The sequence below is a fragment of the Oenanthe melanoleuca genome, chromosome Z (assembly GCF_029582105.1).
Source record: "Oenanthe melanoleuca isolate GR-GAL-2019-014 chromosome Z, OMel1.0, whole genome shotgun sequence".
NCBI classification, from domain to species: domain Eukaryota; kingdom Metazoa; phylum Chordata; class Aves; order Passeriformes; family Muscicapidae; genus Oenanthe; species Oenanthe melanoleuca.
Window position 1 is genome coordinate 42,510,886 of NC_079362.1, and position 22,170 is coordinate 42,533,055.

At 38.1% G+C, this 22,170-nt stretch overlaps 1 protein-coding gene across 2 annotated transcripts in view; it reads right to left on the minus strand.

The window, feature by feature from the left end:
• Nucleotides 1-14,658: 14,658 nt before the first annotated feature.
• The window catches only part of VPS13A (vacuolar protein sorting 13 homolog A), a 107,856-nt gene continuing 100,344 nt past the window's right edge, over nucleotides 14,659-22,170 (minus strand). For both annotated transcript variants that reach the window (XM_056513431.1, XM_056513432.1), the window contains 4 exons: nucleotides 21,571-21,656; nucleotides 20,869-20,992; nucleotides 19,401-19,475; nucleotides 14,659-17,505 (listed from right to left, as the gene is read on the minus strand). In XM_056513431.1, the coding sequence (XP_056369406.1) occupies nucleotides 17,455-17,505; nucleotides 19,401-19,475; nucleotides 20,869-20,992; nucleotides 21,571-21,656 (336 nt within the window). In that variant the 3' untranslated portion in view covers nucleotides 14,659-17,454. The remainder of the gene's footprint in view (nucleotides 17,506-19,400; nucleotides 19,476-20,868; nucleotides 20,993-21,570; nucleotides 21,657-22,170) is intronic.

Below are 22,170 nucleotides of genomic sequence, written 5' to 3' on the forward strand. Positions count from 1 at the left end.
CAATTGGAACCAAAGAACAGACTGTCTGGGGATGTGAGAGAGGTTTGTGAGGGTAAAGACTATGGAGCAAAGTCCTCAAATATTTATGCACAATATTAATAGTGATATATTGTGAGCTTTCAATAAAACATACACTTTTTCTTTCCTTGTGAAAGCTGCATGCTATTGAAAAAGGTGTGACATTACTAGATGAATGACATCTATCAGGTTCTGCACCAGGGATGCAGCAATGCTGGATGGGCAGACTGGGGAATGAGATGCTGGAAAGCAGTGCCATGGAAAGGCACCTGGGAGTCCTGGTCAGTGGCAAGCTGAACCTGAGCCAGCAGTGCCCTGGAGCCAGGAGGGACAGCCCTGTCCTGGGGACATCAGGGACAGCATCACAGCTGGGCAAGAGAGGGGATTGTCCTGCTCTGCTCTGAGCTGGGGCAGCCTCACCTCCAGTGCTGGGGGCAGTTTGGGCACTGCAATATGAGAGAGGCATTAAACTACCAGAGAGTGTCCAAAGGAGGGTACAAAGGTGGTGAAAGACCTTGAGGAGAAGCTCTGTGAGGAGTGACTGAGGTCTCTTGGTCTGTTCAGTCTGGAGGAGACTGAGGACAGATCTCACTGCAGGACCTCGCTGTCTCGAGAGGGGAGGAGCAGGGCCAGGCTCTGATTTCTGCTCTGTGCTGGCGGGTGAATGGCCCCAAGTTGGGACAGGACAGGTTTAAGTTGGCTATTAGGAACTCCCCCAGAGTGTGGTTGGGCACTGGGACAGATCTCCAGTGAAATGGCCACAGCACCAGCTTTAGAGAGGTCAGGAGGTGTTTGGGTGATGTCGCCAGGCTCAGTGTGTGACTCTTCAGCTGTCCTTTGCAGGACCAGGAGCTCGACTTCAATAATCCTTGTGGGTCCCTTCTGACTCAGGATATTCTATGATTCTATATTTTGTCCACTTCTCTAATAATATGCTAAATTCCTTACCTCTGAGCAGATCTGTACTACAGAAAGAAGATTTTTTTTTTTAAATATGAGTAATCTAGCCGTGTTGAAATAGAATTAACTAATGTGTAGTCAGTTACACTTGACATCTTCACATTTCCACTGTTGCAAAAACACAGTGGCAGTGGAGTAAAAGCTAACCTAATTCAAGCAGAATGTCCTGTAAGAATGTCAGTGTTTGGCATTGCTTAATGACAGGAAACATCCTTTTTGTGCTCTTTCAATACTATTTCATGTAGTGCTGACCAGACTAGTGTGGTGGGCTGACTTTGGCTGGATGCCAGGTGATCACCAAGCTTCTCTGCCACTTCACAGCTGAACAGAGGAGGGAAAATCAGATGGAAAACATCTCGTTAACTGAGATAAGGCAGTTTATCAAAGCAAAAGCAAAGTTTGTGTGCACATAAGCAAAGTGAAAAAAAAAACTTATTTTCCATTTGCCATCAAGTCGTGTTCAGTGTTCAACTTCTTCCTGGGAAGCAAGGCTCCACCATGAGTAGAGGTTTCTCCAGAAGGCAAACATTGTAAATAACAAGTGTCCCCCTTCCTTCTCCTTCCCTTAGTTTTATATCTGAGTGACATCACGTGGTATGGAGTGTCACTTTGGTCAATTTGGGTCAGCTGTGTCCTCTCCCAGGACCTTGCCCATTCCCACTCTGCTGATGGGGCAAAATGCTGAGAGACAGGGCTGGTGCTGTGCCACCTTTTTCCACCTTCAGTTCAAGGAGTTGTAAAGAGTAATAAGATCTCTCCTGAGCCTCTCCAGGCTAAACAGCCCCAGCTCCTTCAGCCATTCCTCACAGGATTTGTGTGTCAGACTTGCCCAGCTCTGTTCCCCTTCTCTGGACACTGTCTACCCCCTCAATGTCTGTCCTGCAGTGAGGGGCCAAAACTAAGCACAGGATTTGGCCTTGCCAGTGCTGAGTACAGGCAAGATAAAGAATCCTTTATCTGGTGCTGCTGGCCACACTACTGCTGGTACAGGCCAGGATGCCACTGGACTTCTTGGCCACCTGGGCACACATGGTCACTGGCTCATATTCGGCCACTCCAGGTACTTCCAGGTACTTTTCCTCTGGACAGCTTTCCAGCCACTCTACCTCCAGCCTCTAGCACTGCTTGGGGTTCTATTTAATATCTAGTTTCCTAGGAAACAGGACAGAGGTGCAAGGTATCAAACCAGATACTATTGGTTTCCTAGCATGGAGATTCAAACCTCCCTAAAAAGAAACTTTACTGAAATAATAGCATTACATGTAGCAGCTGGAGATAAAATTTATTCCTGTATCTTCAAAAAATTATTTTTCACTTTCAGTGTTATTAATTTGTTGCCTAAAAAGATTTGTTTTTACTATGAGTTTATTTCATATTACACTCATCACCTGGCCTTTCTTGTCACTTTCACAAAGAAGGGGAAAGCTGCTTTTACCAGTGGTATTATGCACCGATTCCCTGAGCCACCCCTCTGGCTCCTAGTCTATGTCAGTACCAGGAGAAGGCTTGGAACCCTGCAGGAACGAGATAAAAGACCAGAAGAGGCTCTTCTTCCTGAGATGATCCAAGCTTTTTTCCTGAAGGGGTCCAGGGAAAAAGAGAGCAAGCATGGGGAACAAAGGGGATTTTAAACCTAAGTTTTAAAAAAGGGGCAGAGGAACCCTGGATCACAGCCAATCAGGTCCAGAGAGGGAAAAAAGGGGAGAGGGGAAGGTTAAACCATGTAACAGACCATGGGAGAATCACAGGAGAAACTATTTCAGTTCAAAATACAAAGCAAATCAGTAAAAGGCAACAGTACTACTGATTGAAGTGAAAAATAAATAATCAAGACCCCTCCTGATTATTTTGTTTCTTCTTTATATCACTTTTTGATGAAACAGATGAACAACTGGACCTTGCAGTGGTGCTTTTTATTCATCATTAATTTCCCTTCTATTGCAGAATTTAATTTGATTCCCACCAGAGAGTATTATAATACTTTTTAAAGACATTAATAGGTTTTTAGCATTCAGTTTAAGTTAGAGGTTTTGAGTTCATTTGCCAAATTATTTTGCCACTGTCTTTATTACACATTATCAGTTTTCTTCCCAGGACTATAGGTTTTGGAGTTTTTTGTTTGGTTTCATATCAAATGTGTTTTTAATTTTTAATGGGAAGAGCATATTCTCCTACTTCTGTGTTTTCAAAGCTATTTACCCTTATTTTGTCACCTGCATTCTTTCCTCTACCTGCACCAAGTCATGGAATAGTAGAGGTCTGCAAAAAGAAACCCCAAAAAACAGCCTGAAATAAGGCAACTTTGGCATGGATATTTACAGTATAAAAATGTTGTAGCATGTTAAATGTGACTCCTGCTGTTCCTGCTTATACTGTGTTTACAGAGAACATGTTATGTTATATGTATTTCAATTAAGAGTGAATTCTGGAATTAATTTGTGGCTTGTATTTCATTAACAAAAGTTTCTGCCAAGAAGTGACATTAGCATGTGCTGTTTTTTATTTTCCCTCTTTGTTCCTTGGTTTGCTCTGTAGTGATTATAGATTTGCTTTGAGCCCTTTCTTTTCTTTCTGCAGAGCAGCTACTGCTTATGTGTTTACAGCGTTGCATATTTCCATCAGGTCTCTTGGGCTAACTTCTTCGTGGTGAGACTTCTATAAAATTCCAATCTTGATGTAAATTTTCAGGATATTTTAACTCCTTTCATGATACACAGCTGGAAATGCCAAAAGGTATTTGTTAAAATGTGAATTTATGTTATTACTAAGTGTTGACAAGATTTAATAACCCTTTTCTAGACTTATTAGTTTCGAGATTCCAGAGAAAACAGCAAAAATCCTGTGAGCCTTGTGGGACATCTTATCTCATTCAGTTACCCTTCAGAGTATTTAACAGAGGCGGGGAAAGGGACATTTGAGCATCGTAGCACACTAACTTAAAGGGCTGTAGTTACAGTAACAGCTAGAGCCATGGATTCAAAGTCCACCTACTCGCATTAACCCTCAAAAACTCTTCAGTGGAAGTGATACAACAATGTAATAAAAAAATCAGTTGGCAAGTTAGCAGGACTGGTTCTTATATCCTGGAGGAGCTGTGAATACAGCTTGGGCATTTACTTAATTTTACAATGGTTTAGAGATTTTTCAGTTCAGTTGCGATTATTTGTCTTGACCATGAATGCAATACAGAAAATCTGTGACAGCTGTATCTTATATCAAAGCCTGAGGATCTATTTTATTTAAAACTAGATCTAAAAGCAATCAATTTCCAATTGTAATCCACACTGGTATCTTCTAGCATGCCAACACAATTTTCTAGAAAAAGAATTTATTTCAATCATTACAGTAGTCAGGCTGAAACAGCTGGCATTGCACTGGTCTTACTTACAAATAATGTTTCCTGTCAGTAGTAAATCATCACACACACCCAAAAACGCAAGGGCAAGCACAAGCACTCAAAAAAAACCACTGTGACACCTGCCTCTTGGTTAAAATGCTGATACTCCTCCATATAAAAATCTACAGGACTCTCCTGCTGCCCAGTTTGAAGGATTTTCTGCTGCTTCTAAGGACATTTAGAGTGTGGTGGACATTAATCCCCTCTTCCATCAGATCCTGGCAGGATTATTGTAGGCTCTCTCCTACTGTTATGCATACTCATTTATCCTGAGGACTTCATTTTAAGGAGCATGAAAATTCATATATCTTGCTTTCATATAATATTATTTACTATAATTCACACCACAAGCATTTTTATTAATAGCATGCCTGTTTACTGAGAGTGAGGAGGATATACCCACAGCTTTATTCTATAAACACTTGGTGCTTTGAGCAATTTTTCACTTCATTATAGGATTTTTCTTTTCTTTGATTTATAGCATGAGACTAGCTGTCTGTGTCAAACTCCTTTTGTTATCTTCAGTCAAACTGATGATTCATCCTGATGTTATGTGGCACTGGGCCATGTAAGATGACTGGGGTTTGCAGATGTAGATGCTCATGAAATAATTATTTTCCCAAAATCCTGATTACAAAGCTGGTTCTGCAGCTACAATTACATGAAACCTCCTTAGATGTGCAAAGTTTTAGTATGGAATGAAGCCATAGTCAACCCCAGTCAAAATGTACCCTTTCATGACAGTGCCCTTTAGTTTCTCTATGAAAGGATTTCTGTTTTGTGTCTTCAGTAAATTGAAGGAAGAGTAATTCATAATCAAAATTATTCTTCACATCTTTCTCCTGGTAAGACTGAAAATATGGACAAAGTGTACTGTCAGGACACAGGGCCTCTAACCTTTCTAGTCAGTGCTGATGTGAGACATGATTTGTGTTATTGCTGAGCAGGTTTTACACACAGCCAGGGCCTTTTCTGCTTCCTATTCCACCACTCTGAGGAGCTGGGAGGCTGGGAGGAGGCACAGCCAGGGCAGGTGGCCCCAGCTGACCAAGGGGTGCTCCAAACCATACGATTCATGCTTGGTATACAACCTTGGGGGAATGGAGGAAGGAGCAGTTGTTTGGAGTGATGGCATTGATCTTCCCAGATCACTGTAACATGGCACCCTGCTCTCCTGGGGATGAGAATTAATTCCTTGTTTTGCTTTGCTTGTGTGCATGACTTTTGCTTTCCCTATTAAACTGTCTTTATCTCAACCCATGAGTTTTCTACCTTTAACCTTTCCAGTTCTCTCCCCAGTTGTACTGGGGGGTGGGTGAGTGAATGTGCGCTGCACATCTCTTATGTAAATTAGATTTTTCACACATGCACAGCCAGTCCTTTGGGACCCTCATCTAGGAGGTAAGTTATTGGCAGAGGGGATGAACTGAGCAGGAGTCTCAAGGCAGAAAAATGAGTTGGCTCAGCACAGTGCTGCCCCAGCTCTGCAGGGCACTCTCTTCTTATCACAACTGTCCTGTTACAACAGAAGGTTTGAGAAAAAATGTGGTTATGCTTGGTCCTCCATAGACCCAGGAATTCACTGCTCCAGATACAAACCAGATCTGTATGTACAACTACTATTTGTGTCTTCAATAAGAGGCAGAGAAGAAAGCTTATTTCATTTTTGTATTGGATCTAAGTTAAAAAGTTTTGATGATATCTATCAGTGTACTGGGAAAAAGTGAAGGCCAACGGAATTTACTGCAACTGGAAGATATGCCATCTAGTAAATAATTTATTACAATATTAATGACTTCTAGAATAATTATTTTGCTGACCACTAAAGGTATTGGCAAACATTAACATATACCAGTTCAACAGTTATAGAAAGTAACGCTTCCAATCATAGAATGGTTTGGTTTGAAAGAGACCTTTAAAGAGCCTCTAGCACAACATCCTACTATGGGGCCACTTTCCACTAGACCAGGTTACTCAGAGCCTCATCCAGCATGACTTTAAACACTTCCAGCAATAGGGCATCCACAGATTCTCTGGGCAACTTGTCCCAGTGTCTTACCACCCTCGACATAAAAAATTTCTCCCTTATATCCAAACTAAATCTATCCACTTTCAGTATAAAACCATTGCCCCTTGTCCTTCCTCTACAGGCCCCACCAAAAAGTCTGTCTCTGTTTGCTGGACTCATTCCCAAGGTCTTTCTTGTACTGGGGATTCCAGAGCTGTATGGAGTATACCAGGGTGGATCTCAAGAGATCTCTCTCAACCTGTTGGCCACACTGAAGCCAACTACATCAGCTGGATGTAGCTGGCTTTCTGGGCTGCAAGCACACATTCCTGGCTCATACTTAGCCTGTTATCCACCAGTATCCCCAGTAGTCTTCTCCTCAGGGCTGCTCTCACTGCATTCTGTCCTTCAGCCTATACTGATATTGGGGATTGCACCAAACCAGGTGCACGATCTCATACTTGGCATTGTTGAAATTTAAGAGGCTCAAACATTCAATAGGAGTAGTTTACTTTAAAATGCTTTCAAAGATTGAAACTGCTTGATTTCTCCTAGGTTCCTTTGTGATGCCAAGTCTCATTGATGGGGTGAGTATAGAAAAAAGGGGGAAATATGCTGCATTGTGTGCCAATAGCAATCCTTTCTTACAGTACTGTAATAATTTACTTGATAAGATGATGAAAGAACTGGTACTGAATAAAGTGACATTGCTGGAAAGACAAGCTGAGGCAATCGAGGAATTCTGGGAAGATTCAGGAAGTCAGTCTAGAATGGGGGAAACAGCTTTCAAGTGAAAGAAAGTAGGTTTGGACTAGATACAAGAATGAAGTTGCTGACTAGTTTTTACAACTCCTATCCCTGGTCTTCAAGGCCAGCCTGGAGGATTCTGAGCAACCTGGACTAGTGGAAGGTGCTCCTGCCCATGGCAGGGGTGTTGAAACTACCATGTCTTTAAAATCCAAAACATATTTTGTAATTCTATGGATTCAAGAATTCTACAACAGACAGAGGGAATAGCATCTCTTAGACTCCTCTAAGCAGTAATTACCATGCCTAATTATAGAAACAAGCAAGACTAAAAGGAGTTAATCATAGAATTGTTTCATTTTGAAAAAACTCTTAAGACCATCATGTCCAACCAAATCACTACTAAACCATGTCTCAAGGTGGCACTTCTGCACAGCATTCAAACACCTGCAGGGTTCATGACTCAACAACTTCCCTGGGCAGTCTGTGCTCTGAAAACATTTCCAGTTAAGAATTTTTTCCTTATGTCCAATATTAATCTCCCCTGGTGCAAATCAAGGCAATTTTGCTGACTCCACCTCACCACAGGCTCCATTCAAAGGGATGTAGAGTGCAATAAGGAGGATATCCCCCTGAGCCTCCTTTCCTCCAGGCTAGACAGGTTTTGTGCTCCAGACCCTTTACCTGCTCTGCTCCCCTTCTCTGGAAATGAGTGAGGAGCCCAAAACCAAACACAGGATTCCAGGTGTGGCCTCCACAGTCTTGACTAGAGGGGACAATCCCTTTCCTGCCCTGTCATTCACACTAATTCTGAGGCCAGAATGCCATTGGCCACCTGCTGGCTCATAAAGGGGAGATGGTTTCACTCTGAGTTAATTAGTTATACCTGTTGCTATGCAGATGTAGCTGTTAGTGGTATACAGCAAATTTTAAATTGGAGAGATGAAACAAACTAATTTTAGGCTTTCTAAACATACTGGAACCATTCCTCCCAATTCTGAGATCAACACAGCTTGTACATAACTGAATTTCCTTTGGAGAAAATAATGAAAAGCAGCTGTAAAAATATAGTGATAACAAGAAGGCAGGTCAGACATTTCAGTTATATGAAATGTTTTGCATATAAATAAGAATGAAGATAAGTTTCTCCCCCAGTTTTCAAATAATTTAATTGGTGGGGGGGGGGTAGGAGGCAGGGGGAGCTTTATTTTGATAACAGAAAAATTACATTTCTATTTCTGCCAAGGCTAAGAAGTAATAGGGTTAAATTTCAGCAAGGAATATTTACATTATGCATTTATGGTAAAATTTGATCAAAACAGTTTCACATAGGCAATCTGCTCCTCTGTGTCAAGCATTATCATTCTTGTAATTTGTTTGTCTACATTTTCCCTAATAATCCTACATTGAAGAAGAAGGATGCCATTTAACAGTTTGCTGTAGCATCACTTTCTAAGAAACCAGTCACAAGAAGTAATTAGTTTTATTTTGAATTTTATTAAACCTTCCTTTTTTTGTTACTTACAGATTAAATCTCAGTAATAGTTTGCTACATTACTAAGAGGAGGAATTTTCTTAAGAGAAAATTCTTCTGAGCAAGTGGTGACACTGTGTTTCTTACTCAGAAGCCCAAAGATGAGAAATGCTGGGGCAGCAAGGGAAGAATACATCGAGATCTCTGCTTTTCCATAAAAGGAAAAGAGAGAGAGAAAGTAGTGCTTAAATAAAGGAAGGTTTGTGCTACAACCATGGTGTAAGACTTGGAATACACCTATTTCTTGTTCTAATCCTCCTAGGACTTCTACCCTTTCTAGGGTTTTGGGCGATCCAACGTTGACGTCTAGTGGTGGGAAGATAAATTGCAGAGCAGAGTCTTGCCGTGCTCACACACACGCATTTTATTGAGGCACAGGAATGCCATCCTAAGATTTAAAACTAGACATTAAAACCGTAAGACATGTGGAGCTGAGGAGAGTAGCATTAAGAATAACAGCATAGAGAAACTAAATTAATTATCTTTTATATTAAAAAATATTTAAGGCTGAAGTATTTGTTTGCAGCCTTTCGCTTTACTGTGTGATATAAACAGTACAGATGAAGAGACTGGGGTAGAGTACTGTTGGTAAACATAACTAGACTGGCACTTAAATTTTTCTTCAGACCTTAATCCATATGTTTCTTTTGGGGTAATAGCATAGATTATTCAAACAAAACTTAAAGGGTTCTATTGTTTTATGGCAGCAACAACTGGGATGCACCACTGAATTTCTATTTAGCTTCTTCTGTGGGAACACTATAGTGATTGCTGGTTAGTACTTTGTGTTTGAACCTGTGTGATTCATTTATGACAATGCCTTCATCTTGTTTCTGTTGGTTGTATTACCTTTGCAGTTATTGCACTGACCTTGGTCATATTGTTATGTCCTGATTTGTGCCAACTTGTTAAGATATTCTTGGAGTACTAGTGCCAGCTACAGTAATTTTTAATTGTCCTTTTTATTTAGAAAATACTTTACTTAGGTAAGACCTGCCAAATGATTCATGATATAATTGTGAAAGTATTTCCTTCTGTGGTCCTTTAAGCTTTCACATTCAATGAGCGTTGGATGTAAATTTCCATTCCTTTTACTGTCTAAAGTTAACAGTCACTTGAATGGTGTTTCAAAACATTTTTTAGAAGATTTACATTACATAAAAAAAAGCTTTCCAATTTAAGAAGCCCAATTATGTGCATGTGGAACTAGTATTTAATTAAAATTTTGATGGGGGAGAGGGGTGGTACAGAGGCAAGGTATTTGTAGTAACCTGAGTGCTCCCATTGGAATGTAGCTCAATTCCATTTAGAGCTAACAGTTTCTGTCTCCTGACTGTAGCTGTTTGGAAGAGAAGGCCCAAGTAGAGATGCTAAAGCCTGGAAGTATGTTTACAACTTCCATTAGACAAAGTTATGGAAGCAAGCTGGAGACACTGAGAGAAGGAGGAGGGGCAACAAAAAAAGCAAAGAGTCACAGAAGTAGATGCTTCTATTCTTCCTGCCATATAATTTAAATAATTAAAAGAAAAATTATATTCAGTGGACTCGAGAGAAAAAGTCAAAGTTATAAAAGCAGTCTGAATAATTTTCCTTAACAAGAGTTACTGTTGCTTTACCTCACCAAAAAGATTAGGTATCCTGTTACATAATACAGGATCATATTCTGCAAGACATGTATGAAGCTTCCACCTACACCAGGGGAGCTTCAGGAACAGGTGCCCAGGGATGTGGTGGGTGGAGTCACCATCCCTGGAGGTGTTCCAAGAAACAACTGGATGTGGCATACTCCAGTTGACAAGGTAATAATCAATCAAAGGTTGGATCTTTTCTAACCTAAATTATTCTATGATTCTACATTGAATCTTATTATCAGAAATTAAAAATGTGATATTAATTTATTAGCTATAGAGTAAACACATGTTCCCTTCTTGGCAAAAGAGAATCCTATTTACTTTATGTCTTTTAGAAAACTTAATCTCTCTTATGGTCACAAACTACGACAGTCCAGCAAACTATTAATATATGCTGGATAATTTCAGTAGGCTGTTAGAAAAAAATCACTTTGACCTGTAAGATTTACCTGGAAAAAGCATACTCCACACATTTCAGAAAGCAGTGTTGCAAACAGCTTTTGTTCCATTTACATATGAATGAAACAAAATGAAGAGGGTACTATGTCTTTATGGTAATTTTACATTTAAATAATACAAAATTAGCCTGTTTACTGTCCACATTTTTCTTTCTTAACCCATAGCTTTTAACTGTTCAAGTCCACAAATTGTGCTTTGAACTATGATTTAAACAAGAAGTCAAAGTCATTTACGGAGATAGAAGGAGGGTTTATATTTACTGAAGAAATATGGAATGAAAGAATTTTAAAGAATTAGTTTTAAGGTTTACTTTTTAAGTTGTACATTTAAAATATTGTGTTCATATTTTCCATCTCATTTTTGCCTGAGAGTTATTTTTTGGCAGATGTAAGAATCAGGTGTATTTAGAGGAATGTACATAGCTACATTGCTCTCCAGTTGGCATTTTCTTCAGATTTTTTTTTTTAATTTAGCACTTACAACCATAGCTTATAAAATTTGAAATAGTATTGCCTTAAAAATAACAAGTTAGGGTTTATTAGGGGGCTAGACATTTTTATGTTCTTGTTCTGAGCAATGTAGTTGAAAGACTATGGTAAACCTATCACACTTTATAGAAGTAGCTCTCTGTAGTCTTGATAGACCAAGTCCTTTGATGTTCCAATAGCTATTACAAAATATTAATTATTGGTAACTCTCTCATATCACTACCTTTTTGTTCAAATACTTTACAATAACACTTTCCTCAAAGGGCAAGGCACTTAACAATGTTCCCAGCATTCACTGCCATGGAAGCTGAAAGACTATCCACAGGTACCTGTGATCAGGTAGGCCTTAAATTCCTCCAAGTCACTAACATAGCTTGCCTTTTGCACTTTGCATTTCCCCTGCTATTAAGCTTCATGGGTAACTTCCCATACCTTATAGAGCAGTAAAGTTCATTCTTTAGAAGATTGCTAGCCATTTTCACACACTTCCTGCCCAGCTACAAACGACTCCTCTAAAGACGCCAACACACTAATAGCACACTCAGATCTCCTTCACTGGGTCAGCAATTCACAGACAAAATAATAAAGACATGAGGGCAATTTTGAAGGCTGTTCTTACCATGCAAAACTCGCAGAGGTTACTGGCACTTGATCAGCTCACCCAGCAACACTGGTGAGTACAGCATGTTTGCTGTAAAAAACAGCCTTGTAAGGACAGTAATCAACCTCAAAAGATGTGCTGAGGTTCTCCAGTACTTAAATACATGAAAACACCATTTTTCTAAGGGAAAATAATATAGCAGTAGTTTTTACTATCAGCATAAAATAGCAATTTCTGTGCAGCACAGAAAAAAAAGTTCTACTGACTTTTCATTTTGAGTAGTGCTTTTGTGTATGCCGCCAGGTGATAGCTCTCACAGCTCAGTCCTGGGAAAAGCACACCCTGACCTTTCTCTGCTCATAAAAGATGTTTGCAGTTTCACATATTAAACAATACAGATCCCTTTTATCCAGCAGTACAGAAAAAAGAGTGCTTCCAGAAGAAAACACTCTGTAACATTTGACTCATCTGCTTTTTCTTTAGTGCTGGAAAAGCAGGAGAAGCTCTTTCTTAACAATGCTTTTATGTTTTTAAGGAAGTGAAGGACACTGACCTATAACACTGCATCCATACTAGTGAATGGCAGCTCTCTATGCTGAGGAAACAGTGAAGAACACCCTGGGATGAAGGACACAGAGCCACTTGCTGAATGAGAGGCAGCCAAGGAGGGGTGGCAGAAAGCACAGAATACAACAGCCCATCTGTGGGAATATCATCCATGCTCCCAACATGTTGTCTTAACCCTCCTTTAGAAGTACTGATGTCATGCTAAGTCCTCAAATCTACTGTTCTAAATTAACCATTGTTGCTCAGAGAATAAATGAAAAGCATTTATTGTCGTAAGATCTGTAACGGAGTTTAACTCCATTCCAGTCACATAAAAAGCCAACAAAGACATACTTCTCTAGGGCAGCAGATTTATTAGAAGAAAGCATTGAAAAGCCCAAATGCCTGGACTGTTTGATCCAGTTTTGAGCTCCTGGAACTTCCAGAAAAATATGTTTAAACTCTTACAGACTTCCTCTATAAGTCAAGATATGCAGTTTATGTGAGTGGGACATCTGCACCATGAACGTGGGAGCCTGGCTTTGCTGGAGTACGAGTTTTGCAGATGGTGGGACTGTTACCTGCAGGGCCCCTCAGCACAAGACTGCTTTATTGTCACACTTCACAGCCAACAATCAAAAGCATACATGAAGGCACTTACCAAGACAAACCTCTGCACCTAGTTCTCAATCTGCTTGATGCAACAAGGAGTGAACATGCACAAAGATAAAAAAACACTTGGAGACATTCAGCAAACAGAGAATTCCCTTTTTTCCTATTAGTGTCCTACCTCATCATGTTTGTTCTGGCATTCACATGTTTCAGCCTTTGATGTACCATGACAAGTTAAAAAAATTACATAACACATTCTTTCACTTCTTGTGGAATAGACTTAAAACAAATTTACTCTTCCCTTAGATATTACAAAAATATTTAGAATTCTTGTTCCAGATTTGCCATGAAGACAATCAAATCCAAATTATTAAGTCTTGTGTGTGTGGTCAGTGAATTTTAGATTCTCAGTCACAGAAGCAAAAATTGTGACCAAGATCATAGCTGTACAGGTTAGATAAAGCTTTGTCACCTAGGTGATGCATAGATGTACTTGCATATACTGGGCAAAAAATTCCCAAGTCTGCAGGTAAGAAAAATTTTGTAAAATGCTAAAGATAACAAATAGCTAATGGCATACATACAGAATCTTTATTAAAAAAAAAAAAAGAAGATTTCATAAGAATTGAGTTATTCTAAGTGCAAGTACAGCTTAGTAGAGGATGCACTGAGACCACCCCTGAATAGGACTTGGAGGCACTGGCAGATGAGAAGCTGGAGATGACCTAGCCAAGTGCACTTGCAGCCCAGAAATCTAAATGTATCCTGGGCTGCATCCAAAGTAGTGTGGCCAGAAGGTGAGGGAGGGGATCCTGCCCCTCTATTCCAGTTTCATGAGACTGCACCTGGAGTGCTGTGCCAGCTCTGTGGCTCATAACAGAAGACACAGACCTTCTGGCGATTGTCCAGAGGAAGGCCAGGAGGATGGTCTGAGGGCTGGAGCAGCTCTTTCGTGAAGATGGAGTTTGGGAGATTAAGCCTGGGAAGCGAAGATTCTGGAATCACAATGTAGCAGCCTTGTGTACCTAAAGGGGACCCACAGGACAGTTCGGGAGGAACTTCTCCCAAGAGCATGTAGTTACAGGACGAGAGGGAATGGCTTCAGATTAAGAGAGTAGGTTTAGACTAAGATATCAGAAATTCCTTCCTGTGAGGACAGCAAATCACTGCAATAGGCTGCCCTGGGAAGTTGTGCACACTCCATCCCTGGAGCTATTCAAGGCCAGGCTAGATGGGACTCTGAGCAACCTGGTCTAGTGTCCCTGCCCACAGCAGGCAGCCAGGAACCAAGCAATCTGTAAGGTCCCTTTTAACCCAAAACATTCCATTATTCTATCATTTGGCAACACTACTATGTCTTTTTCAATACAGCAACAGAAGGAAAAAAACCAACAAAAGACAACCACCAAAAAAAACTCCCACACCTCCAAAAAAAAGTTTCTAAAAGAAATTATATGTGTTGATCCAGCTACTAAAAACTTGTCTTAAAATAATAAACCAAATTCTAAAAACTCTAATTCTGTTTTCCTGAGACAGCTGCAACAGAAGTTTGACCATGTGTTTTCAGAGACAGGATTTGGCTTGACCTATGAAATTCTGAGTAATGGTATTACCTGTTAATTAAAGCAGTACATAAAGAAGACAAGTAATACTCACATTTCAGTCAAATAAAATTCAGTTTCACTTTATTCAAGATTAAGAAGTGGGGGATAGGATGGGGCAGAAACCAAGAGAGCCATGCCATGAAAGCCATGCATCTGAACAAAAAGAAAGTGCAACAATCAGACTTACGAATGCTTCAGCAATTTCTTAGAGGTAATTGTAACCCTTAGCAAACCAAGAACCCAAATGACGTTTCTCAAACGTATTAAGTTTACATAACAGTCATATAGAAGAGGAGCAGTTTTTCAGCACTTCAGTAAAGGCCAAGATATACTTTTGAATACCACAGTGGGCAGAACTTAATGCCTACATTTCAGTTTTTATCGAGATCCCCTTTTCTAGTTGCATATACACTTTCAATAAAAATTAACACACCTACTCAGCCTTCTTGTTGAAAAAATATGCATATTGCAATAAGGAATGAGGTACAGCAGAGTAGACATCTCATACAACCTGCAGTAATCCAGAAAATTACACAATGGCACAAGTCTAAATACCTTTCTCTTCCCCCTGGGGTGATATATACTTAAAGGAGACAACTGGTGTTTGCCAAGAAATGGCAAAATCCTTTCATGACTGTATGGAGAAAGATTGGAAAAAAAAAGAAAAACCAAAAAAAAACCAAAGTCAAAAGACACAAATTACAGACTAGAAAAGGGACCTATAGAAAACCACACTTTCATTACAAGTGGAAACCAAGGGACATGGAAGAGAAGTCCCACATTGACTTCTGGACATTTTAGACCCTGTCTTAAGGCTTTTAGTTAGAAGAAGACCAAAATATCTTATAGTTTATAGGAAAAATGCCTTTCTGGGGGAATTGTTATGTTTTTCAAAACATGAGATGCTTAACCACAAATATGGGCATTTAAAATAAATCCTTCCACATTAGGAGTTAAATTGCTTAAATATTACTGAAGAACAGCTGAGATTTCAGAATCAGAGTTTGTTGACAAAATAAATGCTAGAAATAATTAAAATAGAGGCTCTGTGGAGAGGAAATATTTAGAATCAGGTAAATGGAAAACCTACACACAAATGGGAATGTACAAAGTACAAGATGTATTGTAAGTGAAATTTGCAGCAGGTACTCAGTGAATGCTGGGGATGCAGAGATCACACACTTATCAAGAACATTATGATGTTATTAAATGAATATCATGCCTAAGACAGAAATGACAGATGAAAAACAAGTGACAGATAAAGAATGATACTCAGTGCACCTGAAACCACCACTTATCTAAGGCAAAGTATGGAAGTTTGGCATGGTATAACCTGAGTTAATACTCTTGGTATGTACTTGGTGTACAGAATGATTGGAGTAATACCATCATTTTAATAGTTTTGAATCCCCTTATAGTATTTTTATTCAATTTACAATTTATGGGGAAAATTGCAAGATTACCTGTATTTTGTAACCTGCTAAATGGTTACTCAACACCAATGGCAAGACTTACAGTAAATTAAATATCTGCAACTATAGGTTGCATGCTAGTTGTTTTAGATTTACAATAACAGAAAAAATTGGATACTTCAAGCATCACCAAAAATGTTAGAATTCTATCCTGTTGCTATAAATATTCCAAACTAATGTTTGGAAATAATATTTTGGCAGTAGGTGCTTTATATATGTACAAGATATTTTGAAGACTTTAATATGGGAATTTATGGAAACCTTCATGTAACACTGTATCATTTCATGTACTTTTTTGTATCAACTGCAGTAAACAGCCATTCAACAATACTATTACTACTACATCTAAGAAATAAATAGAATTGCAGATATTCAAGCTAATAAAACGCTTCTGCCTGGGTATGAAACAAAGAAATTTCAGCAGGTAAGAAAAGTTAATAAAAGCAACTGTGACATATTATATTTATTATTTCATATAAATTTGACTTGAATAGTCACTTGCTTAGCACACAATATTGTGTAATTCAAGGCATTTATATTTGGTATGCAACAGTGCACTTATAACCCCATAAACTCCTTCTCGAGCTGCAAGACTTTTACTAACTTCTATTTAAAATAATAGGCTTTTATTAATATCTTTAGTGCAGAGGTAATTCTCCCCAATATGTATTTTTGTAAACGATTAAATTTTCTGTGATAATTGATAGAGGTGCTGCAACATTTCCTTGAGTAGGATATAAAAAAGTTTACACTAAAAGTGATACTGTACTGTAAATTAACTGTGACCTGGTCCATTCATTTACAAAAAGCCCTAGTATTGTCAATTAAGCAGACACTTGTGACCTAAATTCAAATTCTCAGATCAGTAGCCTCCTTCTCATATTTTAAGTTGTAACATTGGTGATTAAGTTAACATTTCCTTTCACAAAGAAATTTGTATTTCAACACAACCTCAAGTCACATTAAAACCAAAACAAAGTATGTACTGATTTCCACAGTAAAATCAAAACTTCAAGATTTGCTCCAAATAGTATCATAAGAATTATTCCAGAGTTCAATTTCAGTATCAAAGGTTAAGACAAACTCACTTTATACTGCTTATATAAAAAATGAAATCTGAAATTCTTACATTAAAAAATCAAGCAAACCAAGACAAAACTTGGCAGGTTTTTTTTTCTATCATTACATAATTTTGTTTTAAGCTAACATCATCTACTTTTCCGATATAGACTGCTGTGACTGTAGTTAACAACTGGACAAATCTTCCCTCCCTCTTGTTTTTGCTTTTGTTGATGATATTCAAACAGTTCTGCTTGTGAAAGAGGAAATAAAAGGTAGCTGTTCAATGCTCTTAATATCTTGTTCCTTCTCCATTCATTACAATTTTGGCTGATTTTCTCGTACTTCTTCTAGTTTAGAAAGGATCCACTGTGTGAAGAAAAAAGTAAAAATTAAAATCTTTCTGTGAGACAAAACAGACAAAGCTGCTGAAAACAAGACTAGTTTTTGTCACTGCCTTTACTACCTACTACTGCTACTAACTTTTCCTAACCAAGTTTTAACACAGTGTCAAAAATTATCCTGTAGAGTATAAACCCTTGACTTTCTAAAATGAAAATGGAGTCATTTAAGCCCCAGTATTTGACATTTGATACCATGTCTAATTAAACTTGTTTCTTGGTATATATTTCAAGGATTAAGATTTTCCTCCTACTGCTGTGTAGGGGTAAAGATGGATATATTATTCAGCATTGTCTGAAATGGCAGAAACACTAAGAATTATTTCATCCTGTAAAAGTTCACTTGCAGTCAGAAATCCAATCTGGAGGATTCCAAACCAGTATGGCTCTACCTTTCATGCTCTTTGCAACAGAAACAAATAATCTGAGTGAAAAAAAGAAGACAACACTCAAGCCCCATTCTGGCTCTGCTTATATCTACAACTCTAGACAAATCATGGATGACAACAGAGAAGCAAAGATCACAACAGACAGAAGACAATAACAGGTTGCAGCAGTGTGATAGGTTACTTAGGAAAAAAGCTTTCTTTAACTACATCTTGTTTCTTTTAAGGAATTTCATATTGGAATGTTTACAGTACATAGAAATGAAATTATCTTCCCAAGAGTATTAAAGAAAAAAAAAAGAGGGTTGGGGGAAACAGCAGTGACATGGAAATCTAGAGTAGGACATGAATTTATATCAAGGGTCTGCCATAAAAAATGTGTATATCTCTTTGAAGAAAGACAAGTGGATTATTAAAAATCAGAATCTCTTACTGTAACAGGTTCTATCTCCTCATATGAACATTTGTGTTGGTTTTGTGATGTTCCTGGGACTCTCTATGAAAATACACACCCCCATATTTTTGCGAAAGGTGTACTCAATACTTGGGGTATATGTAATAGGATGTTCTAATTTCACTTTTTGAATTGTTCCTGATTTAGGTGGGGCATAGATGGGATTCTTTTCCCAGAGAGACTAATGGACCTCAGCACTGCCCACCCTTGTTCCACTACAGAAAAAACCAGAAAACTTCAGTACCTCCAAAGATTACAGACAAGTCAAATTCAGCATAGGGCCCTCACCTTTTTGAGGTAAGAGTTACCTGCTATAATATACCTGCAACTAGAAACTACCCTCACAAAGACAAAAGCAACCTAAACTGATGAGATGACGCAAAAGCAACTTAAACTAATGAGAGAATGAAACTTTTGCAAGCTGTCTCAAACCATGAACCCAGGGAACCACACTCCACTGAAATATACACAAGACTCAGCCATTTTTTGTGAAAACTAGTAGCTACACTAGTTAACTAGTCTAATATGTAGCTACCTTATAGTTCTGGTAGCAGATCTGAACTGTTCCTACCATCTGTTGCAGTCAAAACTACAGATGTCAAAATGAAGATGTTATACAGAAAATGTGTTGAACACATTTAGCAGCAATATCATATATCAAATAAACTACTGGTATTTTTATTAAGGATTTTTTTAGTTCTTAAAAAACCCTGTATTTTAAAGGACAGAGCAGTAACACCCCACCCCTGTCCACCACCTAAAACAAAAAAGAAGTAGTTTACAAACACTTTTGTTCTATTAAATTGTACTATTTAAATTCATATGCTAGATTTTTTAGTTTTTGTTAGCATTACTTTCAATCAATCTTTTGTCAGACTGCTGTAATTCAGAAGATTTAGGTAGAGAAAAGTCTAGTGCTGGAATTGAGTATTTTTGAAACACAGTACTGAGCAGATTATTGCTATTTCCATGATTGTGAATTTTAAATACACATAGTTTCAGTTAAAAGTATTTCGACTTTACCTTAGCGTCCTCTGGACTTCTAAAATTAATAATTTTTCCAAATTCTTTGGCATGGAATACAGACTTAACTCGTTCCTAAAAAAAAACCAAAATTCAAAATTGAAGTTAGTTACTTCAGGCTGTAAGACTACAATGCTATTTATTATCAAGGCAGACATAATGGTTCAAACAGCCACATGTACCAAGAATAGTCATCTGAGTATGTTTGCATCCCATGCACATACCCTGAGAGAGACCATTTTCTGCATGAAAGCATAGTAGAGTGAACACTCCAGCAGTAACAGACTCCCCTTTTTACTATGGAGTCCCTGGATAAGGGTCTATAAACGTGTGTAGGAATGGAAGGCAGATAATGTACATGTGGTAACAAAATCCATTACTCCCCAAAGGTCTTAATTTGCAATTCTCCTTCAAGTCATTACTTGAGTGGACATTCCACCAATACTGACTTGGAAGTAGCGGACATAGGTAGTGAAAACAGAAACTTAGGCTTTCTTAGAAAGAAAAACATAAGGAGTTATTTGCAAAATATAGTTTTCAACCACAGATTTCAATAAAGAGCATACTGCAGATATGTTAATGGATTCTGAAATGACTGCTGTGTAGGGGTAAAGATGGATATGTTATTCAGCATTGTCTGAAATGGCAGAAACGCTAAGAATTATTTCATCCTGTAAAAGTTCACTTGCAGTCAGAAATCCAATTTGGAGGATTCCAAACCAATATGGCTCTGCCTTTCATGCTCTCTGCAACAGAAACAAATAATCTGAGTGAAAAACTGAATGACGTTGTGCACCATCAAAATTGTCCTGACAACCAATATGTGTAATTACACACGTGAAGTTTATTAAAAACAGAAACAAAACACTGACAGACAAATTTATTGAATGAAACTAACTTCAGTTAACATATCAACATGAATTTAAGACTTTTTTTTAATAAACCGCCTCCGTAAACAGTCATTGGTAGTCATCTTTCTCCTTAGGTTCTTTGTCACCTTAGCAGGGAAAGGAATTTTAAGGATTTTTTTTTTTAAGGAAAAATTGCAACTAAGAGCAACATTCTTCAGCTTGCATTGAGAGGGAAAAAAACATGTCATTATGGTCATTTCTGTAGACAATAAAACCTTATTATATGCCCCAGAGAGCAAAATAATCTGCAATCTTCTGAGCTTTTTGTTGTAATAGCATTTTCCAGACTATGAATACACCATGAACTGTGCATACAAACAAAAAATTCCTACAGCTCAAGGAATAATCTCATCTGCAAAGACCAAGTCACCATGCCGCTTAAAACAGCCAGAGACTAGTTATCTGGAGTTCACCATGCTAAGTTTCAACTCCTTTCTCTGAGTGCATCTTAAATGCAAAGGAGATCAAGAATTCAGAGGAGAGGGAGCAGAAATTCAATGTTCAATTTCATAAACAGTAACACAAAAAGACAAGAGAATACAGTAAGAGCAACATACCTTGGCTTCAATGCGCAATCTTCGACCATCAACGATGAATGGTTCTTTGGTAAATTCATCGTAAGTGTATTGCCATTCACATGTCAGCTGTCCAAATGCCCCCTTTGTCACAAATAACACACCACTAGGCACCAGAAAACAAAAGTAGTTTTAAAAATTAAAGTAATTTTATCATGTTTCCCTTGCTCTAGTGAATTGATTTGAAATAGGTTTCATCTCATGATCTCTAACTATAGAGCACACTTTCCAAAAGAGCAAATTTTGAAACTCCCCCTAACATTTAAAACACTGCATTTCACAGCAAAACTGTAACACTACTTAAAGTTGTATTTGAGAAGGATGCCTCATACTCCATTGCTAGACATTGACTGCTCTTGTATTTTCCTTTCTTTTCCTCCACACACCATTGCAAGTGAATTCCACAGTTCAGGTGATTTTAGCCTAACCCAGTTTATAACAAATTCTTCTCAGCTAAAGAAATCTTAAAATCAATATTTATTTTCCTTCTTGGATAGAAGTAACACTGAACGCTCTCCTGCTGAACAGTGGCACTTTTGAAGATGATTGCCAGCACATTAGGCACACCTTCCCCATTATTTTGTCTGCATATACAGTGACAGTGCAATTACTGATCAGCAATCAAGGCATGCACATTTGGATGACTGTTTTAAGTACATATTATTCAGAGTCAAAACTGTTTACCTTTTTGTTACCATTAACAGATCTGTACTGTTGACCATAGCATGTGCAATATATCTGAGTTTTGCAAATCTTCCATTTTCAATTTTCTAAAAGAGATAAAAGTTTTTTTTTGAATATGCTAGTAAAGTACTAATTTTGTGCTTAAAAGGTATTTATGCTACAAAAGTATAAATTGTAACAAAACACATACTTTAAAATAAAAGGCTACTTTCATAAAGTCAGAATATAACAGACATCTGTAATAGCTAATGTTCATAACTACTTGGTTGCCATTAATACACCTATATAAACAGAAATCAATCCTTAACAAAACTATCAAGAAACAATATAATTTCTCAAAAATTTCAAGGACTCAGTTCTCTACATACTTTTGGTACACACTGAACTTTTAACTAACACATTTCTGAGACAACAAACAAAACAACAAAACAAAATTCCTTCCCTGTTTTATTTAATTGCCTCCAAAATATTGACTAACAAACTCTGAGAATAAATCTATACCTAACTGTATATAAGCACCATTTTCACGTAGACAGCGGGACTTAGAATAACGCACTTGCGGTAACACCTAGCATTCCTCTATATTCTTTTGTTTCCCCA